Raw genomic sequence first — 9,931 nt, 5'->3', positions numbered from 1 at the left:
TTGATTTTAATCACAGAAAATAAAATGGGAAATACCTGAAACTCTAGTGTCCCCTTTGCCGGAACACTGACAAAGCATATACCCAAATTTGCTTTCAAAACTTCAGTTTTATACCTCCCTCAAAATTGTTGATAATAGCTGTTTAGTTATATGCCCAACAAAGAATTCATTAAAAATTGTCAATTTGAAAAATAAAGAAAAAGCATAAAAAAAGCAGAAGCAATTGTATATCCAATATAAACTATACTAACTTTCAATATGCAAGTAAACGTGAAAATGACCAATGCTTCTCTGTTGTTTTGATAGTGAGTAAGATGATTTCAACAGTAGTCTTTTCAAAATCTTTTTGTGACATGAGTAATTTGTTTTTTGTCTCAACTTCACAGGAATTTTCCCTTGAACTGGACTTGGGAGTTCAACTGAATAAATTATTTCTGGACTTTTGAATTATTAATCTTGTCTGCATGATATGCAAATTAGGCTTCACTATGTCCAGCGGCACAGTCTTGGGTTAGAAGCTTTATCAGGTTGCTGGCAAAGAGTTTCCGTCAAGGGATCAGGGCCTTCCAACAGAATGGTAAGTTATAATGCAACTCATGTCACCCAGGTGTACAAAGTAATGCCAGACTTCCCTCAGGGGTTTCTTTTTAAATGGCCTATAAGCAGTTAAGGTTTTAAATAATGTTTAAATGAACTGTCTGAACTGTCATTCATAACATGAAGAACAATAAAGGAAACTAAAAGGAAGTCATAATTTTTTCTCCTACATTTATTTTTCACTAAATTGAATGTCTTTTTTTAATTGCCAAATACTAAATTTATTTAAAGAGGTTTATTACATTTGCTAATGTCTTGGTAACATATTTCAACAAAAAAGAGTAATCAGATTTGCTTAAATGTAACTACTTACAGAAAAAATGTGAAGTTTCTAAATTGTATGACAAAATCAACCACATGTAATATTTCACGTTTAGAAAATAATATGTTAGAGGGAATCTTAAGTTATTCTAAAGATTAAATTTAGCATTTATGTTAAAATTACAATTATGGTTGCAAAAGTTACAATTTTTCAAGAAAGTAATTCACTAAGGAAAAATGACAAATTGCAGAAGCCATTGCTATTTTACCTTCCAGAACTTTTTATAATTGGTGAGTTTTCTTTAATTCATAAACATAATTTGGTACTTTACTTTTTAATACCTTGACTTATAGTATAAATTCTGGAATATACAAAAAAACAAGTTATCAATATTAAGTGATTGTATCTTTTCAGTGTGAATATATATTTTTTCATTCAAGTTGTTTATTAATGAAAATAGCAATTTGTTAAAAAAGACTCATACTGCCATGTAAATTTGCCTTAAAGAAGCAGTTAAGGTTTAAAATGCATAAGTAATCTTTGTTTAATTATAATGATTGTAAAAAACAATTTAAATGCTAATAAGCTGTCAAATATATTTTTAAATTTAAGATTCAATAGTGTACATTTTTAAAAGACTGAATACAATTAAGGTGAAAGAAACATTAATCCAAATTAAAAATGAGTACTACTTATCTGCTTATGTGTGTATTGACTATTGCTTGTAATTCAATAGTTCTAACAGGTTTAGATATATGTTTGGATATATAATTAAAGATTTCACTTCAATTACCAATAGCTAAAATAAATAAATAATTCACCCAAAACAGTTAAAACCTATTTATCATGATTTCTATTTCCTAAAAATTAAAAACACAACCACGAGAAAGTGGAACAGAGAATATTAATTTTTTGTGAAGGAATATCCCTTCAACTGAGAATTTTCTTTAAAGGATCAGCTTACTTCATCAATTTGTATAATTATAATGGCCACACTAAAACACATTAGACTATAAACATCATCTAATTTGGACTCTAGCACCCAGAAAATTATGGGTCTCAGTGAGACTTAAACTGGCCTGCAAATATAAGACAGCCTGACCTTCATGAACCACCATTTATTAAGAACTTAAGAAAATTACTTTAAGAATGAAATAAAGTACCAAAAAGCAGATTATAAAATATCATAAAGAGGATAATCTCATTTCTATAAAAAATAAATTCAAATAAAAAATATTAAACTGTAAACAGGTATCCAGATATGAGGACTAGTTGGTTTACAGACAATTAATTTTCATTCCTTCTTTTTGCCTACCTGTACCTTCTTAGTGTTACAGAATAACATTCATTTTTCAGTTATTTTTAAAATAAAACTAAAAATATAAAGCAACCGCTCTGAGAAGCAAGACAAAGGTGACTAGTCATTCAGTTTCCTTATTCCAGTTCTGATATGCTGTATCCCTGCTACTTCCCTGAATCTCCATTCCCATGGGACAGCTTGAAGCAGAAAAAGCCTTCTCCATGGTGGCAGCACGGCCCCTGACTTGTCCCAGTGCTAGTTATTGGGAATCGGGCACATGTAGTAATGCACGTCTTCATGGCTGTCTTTTTCTGCAATAGCAGTCAAACCTGCCTGCTGCACAGAAGCTACTGACGTCAGCCCATGCATTTTAAGAACTGAGTAGTCAGAAAAATAAGAGAGAGGACTAGAAAAAGAACTAGAAAAAGTGGAAATTCAAAGTGGAACAACTGAGTCTTAAGGAAACTTTCTATTGTCTTACTATACCTTTGAGTGTGTGCACCTGCTTTTTTGAGCACTCCCCAAATAATGAAGTTGCCCAGATCTGAGCTCTGAGGAGCTCCAACATTTGAAGCTTGGGCAAATAGTCCACAAAGAGAGAAAGGAGGATAGTGAGAAGACTGCCATGTCATAGAAAGCTGGGAAGAATGTACTTCCAGAAGTCATGGAGCTGAAAGCATCAGGGAATAGAGTTAAAAATAATAGTGGCAAATTGCCACTGACTGACCTATAAAATAAAGCCTATATATATTTTTAAAAGACCATTAATTTTGTTGCTGTATTTCTAGAAATCCTAATAATATCAAATACATGTTGATTTGGGGAAACAAATAGAAAGTCCAGATAAACTGACTCTATTATATATATATATATATATATATATATATATATATACACACTATATATATATACTATAAACTATATATATACTATATATATTACATTATATATACTATATATACTAAATATTATGTTAATAATATATGTAGTATATACTATATATAATAATATATATAGTATAATTAATTATATATACTCTATATATTACATTAATAATTATCTGGTATTGGGGCACCTGAGTGCCTCAGTCAGTTAAGCACCAGACTTTGGCTCAGGTCATGATCTCATGATTCATGTGTCTGAGCCCCAAATTGGACTCTGCTGTCAACATGGGGCTTGCTTTGGATTCTGTCTCCCTCTCTCTGCCCCTCCCCTTCTCTCTCTCTCTCTCAAAAATAAATCAACATTAAAAAGTTATCTGGTATCTCATCCCTAGGGATAGAACTCTTAATACTTTGGTACATTTCCTAGACTTTCTGATGTTTATTAACGTCAGAGGTAAATTCATAATTTTTAAATTGACCTTAATTTAAAAAATTGATTCTGGAAGATATATATGAAATCTTACCTTCCACAAATGTGTGTCTAAACAAAGCAACCTAACTACCACAATTGCCTGTTTTAAATATTAGTCATTTTACGCGTAGTGTCAACTTAAAAAATTTTTCAACATTTGTTTATTTTTCAGAAACAGAGCACAAGTGGGGGAGGGGCAGAGAGAGAGGGAGACCCAGAATCTGAAGCAGGCTCCAGGCTCTGAGCTGTCAGCACAGAGCCCGACACGGGGCTCGAACTCAGGAACTGTGAGATCATGACCTGAGATGATGTCGGATGCTGAACCGACTGAGCTACCCAGGCACCCCACGTGTAGTGTCAACTTTTAGAGTGAAATAGAGCAATGGGCTTAATTTGCTGGATTTACTGCTTCTCTGACCTTAGAGGAAATATTTGTAAAAAATGTTTTTTTTAGACTATCAAATGTTTACCTTCATTTCCACGCAGCAAGCCTTTACATACCATCTCCCTATCTGGCAGTCACTATGCCAGAGGTAGAAGATAAACTCTGTGATCAAGTTGTGAGAAATTCGAAGAAACTTCATTTATAATGAGAACATAGAATGGGGGGCTGAAGTTAAGATGGGTGGGTCAGAAAGCCTCTCTTGGGAAATCCACACTTGAACTGAAGTCTGAAAGGACGTGCAGATAGAAGACAGTGTTTGTGATGGGGCAAGATCACAGGGGGAAAAGGTCAGTGAGATGGGTTTCAGTGAACTGAGCATTGGGAAGTTCTCTGTGCAATCAAAGAACAGGAAGAAGATGAGTAAGGAGGGGGGTCAGGCGAGGTGAGGCTGAAGTGGCCTACAGGAGCCAGGTCATGCGTGTCATTACGGATTTGGAATTTATTTCCTAGACAGAGGAAAGTCACTTAAGTCTTTTGGCTGAGGAGAATCAGAATTATGGTTGTAGTTTTCAATATTGTCATGCTTTCAAGCCAAAGGTAGGTTGAAAGGGAGCCAGAGAGGATGCGAGGAGACCCTAGAAGATACAGTACAGGCCAAGATAAAGATGATGGTGACCTGGACTAGAATGGTGATGAAGGAGATGGAGCAATGGTAATGGAGTCAAGAAACATCCAAACACTATACGCAACACTTGGTAGCTTACTTGTTATTGGAGACAAGCTACAGACGACTTCAAGGATGTTGCTTAGATATCCTACAGGCTCTCAGCAAGTTTGGCCACCATTACTATTATTACTAAGAATTGAAGCACCGTATTTTAATTTTTTTAAATCATGTTATAAAACTGGAATTATACTTTACAAATTGAGTGAAATAACCACAATTCTTTGACAATATGGAAACACAGTAAAATCTATGAAAATAGCAGGACCGGAGTTATAAGAATCCCCGTTTCCTCTCCTAGGTTGTGGTTCAATTGTATTTAACTTAGCAGAATTGGGTGAACAACTGTAATACGCTGGGGACCATGGGAGGTGCTGGAAACAGAAAAATGAACTAGATGCTTCACTTCACTGCACCATTTCTTGGCCTCTTTGCTATTTGTCAAGTCCTCTACGTGTGTTTTCACCTCTGGGCATTTGCACATGCTTCCCCTTATGTCTGGGACATTTTTTACCGTTAGAAGACATGCATTTATTTGCATCCTGGTTCTTCCCAAGAGAGTATAAATTGTTTGAGATTAGGAACTTTGTTTGACTCACTGCTGTTATCCCCAGTGCCTAGCGCATAGTTCAAAGGCACTTAATAAATATTTGTTAAAATAATATATTAATGATATATCTGTATATGAATGTGTATGTATGTGCACTCCTTACTAACCTTTCATAGTTCAAGTTTTAAGTGTTTTTTTTTAATTATTACTTATGTGCAGTTTTGTCATTAGGCATAAGCTGGTGTTTCAACCTTCTCTTTTCTCTCTCTTCCTTAGGCGTGGAATGAAACTTGCCAAAATTGGCTGGCAGCAGAGATTTCCCTGGAAAAGTACTACCTTTCCATTTTTTATGGGATCGAGTTTGTTGTGGGAGTCCTTGCAAATACAACTGTTGTGTTTGGCTACCTCTTCTGTCTGAAGAACTGGAATAGCAGTAACATTTATCTCTTTAACCTCTCTATCTCAGACTTGGCTTTTTTGTGCACCCTCCCCATGCTGATAAGAAGTTATTCTCAAGGAAAGTGGACATATGGGGATGTGCTCTGCATAACCAACCGATATGTGCTTCATGCCAACCTCTACACGAGCATCCTTTTTCTGACTTTTATCAGCATTGATCGATACCTGCTCATGAAGCATCCTTTCCGAGAACACTTTCTGCAAAAGAAAGAGTTCGCTGTTTTAATCTCTTTGGGTATTTGGGTTTTAGTAACCCTAGAGCTCCTGCCCATACTTTCTCTTATACATCCAAATATAGCTGTCAATGGCACCAACTGTATTGATTATGCAAGCTCTGGGGACCCCAAATACAACCTCATTTATAGCATGTGTCTAACCTTCTTGGGATTCCTCATTCCTCTTTTGGTGATGTGCTTCTTTTATTTCAAGATTGCTCTGTTCTTAAAGCAGAGGAGCATACAGCTTGCTACTGCTTTGCCCTTTGAAAAGCCCCTCACCTTAGTCATCATGGCAGTTGTGATCTTCTCCGTGCTTTTTACTCCCTACCACATCATGCGGAATGTGAGGATTGCTTCACGCCTGGGAAAGTGGAAGCAGTCCCACTGTGCTCAGGCCACCATCAACTCCTTATACATTGTGACTCGGCCTTTGGCCTTTCTGAACAGCACCGTCAACCCTGTCTTCTACTTCCTTATGGGAGATCACTTCAGGGAGATGTTAATGAGCAAGCTGAGGCACCAATTCAAATCCCTGACATCCTTTAGAAGATGAAGTCATGGACTGATGTTTCCATTCAGGGAAAAGTGAGATGCTTGTGTAACACACTGTTTTGCATGTGCAGATGTAGGCCAATTAGAATTTGATTTAACTCATAGACGTAAATCAGAGAAGCAAAGACTTGACACTCTTTTAAAGACATGCTGTGCCCGGAGTCTGTGAAAAGAAGAGGATGGGAAGTATTTATTGATTTCTTCACCTAAGAATTGAAAGGAACTGGACTGGCATTGTCTAGTGCTTGAGCATATAAATCCAAAACCCTAGGTGTTGTAAGACTTTCTCAACCAGTGTAAAAGAAATAGAAGATAGATAAAGCAGCAAGTAGTCTGCATTTAATCATCACCAGATTGCGAAAAAAAATATGTTGGCAACATTCTCTATGTTATTCTTTTTCATTTGATCTTATAACTTAATGTGAAAACTGAATAACAGATTAAGCATACACTATTAGAGATTATTGTTAGAAATTGTGGTCTTGAACAAAATTTAAAGTCAACCATAGCAACAAGCAAGAAAGCAATGTAATGAGTTCAAGTATGTCTATATGTATTTCTTTGTATTGATTATGAGTTGGAGTCAAGTTGTAATTATAAGTCCCATTTTGTTTCATGGTTTTTAGTGCAAAGAATCAAATTAAATGGAGCCTAAAGAGATGGTTCGACAAAAAGAGAGACATGTTTGAGCTTGTCTCTCAGGGAATTTAGGTATAAATGATTTTACCAAAGTACACAAAGAGAGAGAAGAAGAAGATTTGCAAAAATCTCAGAGCTATGGAACACAAAGTGTCTATCAGAAAACCCAAAGCACGACAAAACAAAACAAAACAAAACAAAGGTAAATACTTTTGGACGACTGTATCTTAAAGACAGTGACTTACATCTGGAATGAGCCTTGTTTTCATGTTCATAGAACATCACATAAGACCACTGAAGGAAGTGTTCTAAACAAAGTGCACTTTATGAAATTGTAAAATGTAAGAAATATTTATGCGCATATTCATATAGATTATCCAGGCATCCCTCTATGCCACAAAACAAATATAGGAAAAACTAAATGGATGCTACATTAGCTTTTTAAAATCAAATAAGTATCACATAACAATTCACTTACATGTAACAAAATGTGTCCATGGCCACATGTCTATGCTCATTTCCTTAAAGTCATTAGCTGTATTTATGCTAAGTAAAATAAGTCAGTCAGACAAAGACAGATATCATATGTTTTCACTCGTGTGGAATTTGAGAACCTTAACAGTAGACCCTGGGGGAAGAGAAGGGGAAAAAATAGTTTCAAATAGAGAGAGAGGTAAACCATGAGAGACTCTTAAATACAGAGAACAAACAGAGGGTTGATGGGAAGGGGGGCAGAAATGGGTGATGGGCATTGAGAAGGGCACTTGTTGGGATGAGCACTGGGTGTTGTTGTATGTAAACGATGAATCATAGGAATCTACTCCTGAAGCCAAGAGCACACTGTATACACTGTATGTTAGCTAACTTGACAATAAGTTATGTTAAAAAAATGATTAGTTGTAACATGAAGGATAAAATAGGTATTATGAGTACAAAGACAAAATTCTATTGCCCTTTCTGTCCTATACTCTGGTAATATATTCTGACAGTACAAAAACCCAAAATATTCCCAGTTAGTGCTTACATAATTCAAACAAATGAGATATTATAAAAATGCATTACTCACAAAGGATTTATTTTCTTACTTATTATTAGGCTTTAAGATATTTTTTTCATGCCTTGCCTTTGTGGTCAATATTTTTGAAATTTTAGTGTGATTTTATACCTGCCTGATAATAAACTGAAAACATAATCTCCTGAATATCCTCATCAGAAAAGGCCACAAAAGAGCCTTAGGAAAGAAGTGTTTACTTATTTCTACAAACTTAGAAACATCTAATGTAATTGTAATTTGCTTTTTACGCATGGGTTTTAATTTGCAAAATTGGAAATAAATTTTCCCTACCCTTACCCAAAAGATAGGGACTCTTTTAATTAAGGCAGTGAAATATTTTATAGAACCACAAACTCTTAGATATATCTTGTAACCAAAATGTTAAGTAATTTCATAGCATAATTCTTAATCCTTTTCTTGCCCAAGTCTGTCACCTGGTAGCTTTACCCTCAGCAGACAAGAGACCTGCATTAAAACTATAAGAGCTATTCCATTTACTTTTTGTACTAGGTGATTGTAAGAATTATAAACAAAAAATAATGGAAATTCTTTCTGGGTTTGTAGTTTTCAAAGGAAATGATGTTGGGCTTTGGTATCTTGTCTTTTGATTGGTTCCTTATTGTTTTTAGAATCCTGTCTAAGCTATTTGGTCCAGCATTTCACTATCTGGGCCCACCAATATTATCATATGTTATCTCCCACTGCCAGTTTCACAAACTATACTCTCCAGCCAAAGATGTTTACCTCACTTCTATATGCAGAACTTTCTCACTATGCACAGCTGGATGCTCACCCCTGTCCCATCATGCCCAAATACAAAAAATTTTATGCATTTTTTAAGGCCCATGTCATCTGTCACTCCTTCTGAAAACCTTCCTTTAGGTCATCTCCTCCGCAGATCTGGAAATAAATGAATTATTTTTGCACTTATAACATAGTTGTTTAGATTCAAGTGAACTCTAAGGTCTGTGATTAGAAGAACCACATCTAATTTTTTATTGCCCTTCTAGAACTTAGCAAGGTATATTTTATATGGTTGTTTATTATGGATTAATGTCCTTAAAATTGAATTCAATGCTCCTTTTTAGTGTACATGATTGGACTACTTTCTGTCATCACTGCTTTTATAAGTACTGCTGTCTTATATAAAGAATAGAGTGTATATATACAAACACATGCGCCAGATGCCATTGCCACATCCCTTATATTTTCCTCCATACCTTTGAACATAGTTTTAATTGATGCTTAAAATCTGTGTCTGCTAGTTCACAAGGTGGGTCATATCAACATTTATGCTCATTGATTGCATTTTGTCTTAAGTATGGGCCACAAATTCCTGCTTTTTCAGATCTAATAAATTTGGATTATGTTCTGGACATTTTGAATAATATACTGTGGAGTCTCTGGATTCTATTATGTTCCATGGAAAAGTACAAATATTTTGTTTCATGGCTGAACTCAAACTCCAAGCCCTGCAATCTCATTTCAATTATTTTAGCCTTAACTGAGCTGTTTAGAGTCTTTCCAGCACATCCATAGTTCAGAGGTCAGCTAGAGACTTGAATAGAATTTATATACCAGATATGCAGTTCCCTGTCTGTAACTCTCTCTTCTCCAGGGTTCTTCCCCCTTCACTTTCCAGTTGCTGAGTTTACTCTGGACTCATTCTTTGCTTTCTCATGCCAGATAGACTGTAGGTTCATTTCTATATTTTAGCAAACCAGCCTGGCCTGATTACTTAAAAATGTAACTGTGAATGTCACTCAGTGCCTTTTACTTCTGCCAGGTGTGGATCCCCCTCCTTGCTTTGTTTTGTTCAGTCTGTAGTATCTTTA

The 9,931-nt window shown here is 35.3% G+C and overlaps 1 protein-coding gene across 1 annotated transcript; it reads left to right on the top strand.

The window, feature by feature from the left end:
- The first annotated feature begins 376 nt into the window (after nt 1-376).
- SUCNR1 (succinate receptor 1) lies at nt 377-9,486 on the top strand. Its single transcript, XM_019439880.2, has 2 exons — nt 377-577; nt 5,451-9,486. Exons 1-2 carry the CDS (start codon nt 470-472, stop codon nt 6,402-6,404), a joined length of 1,062 nt encoding a protein of 353 aa, XP_019295425.1. The 5' UTR covers nt 377-469; the 3' UTR covers nt 6,405-9,486.
- Nucleotides 9,487-9,931: the final 445 nt, after the last annotated feature.

This window comes from Panthera pardus, unplaced genomic scaffold (genome assembly GCF_024362965.1).
Source record: "Panthera pardus isolate Hobbes unplaced genomic scaffold, ASM2436296v1 HiC_scaffold_16, whole genome shotgun sequence".
In the NCBI taxonomy this organism is placed as follows: domain Eukaryota; kingdom Metazoa; phylum Chordata; class Mammalia; order Carnivora; family Felidae; genus Panthera; species Panthera pardus.
This window is presented reverse-complemented; position numbering and strand designations above follow the sequence as displayed.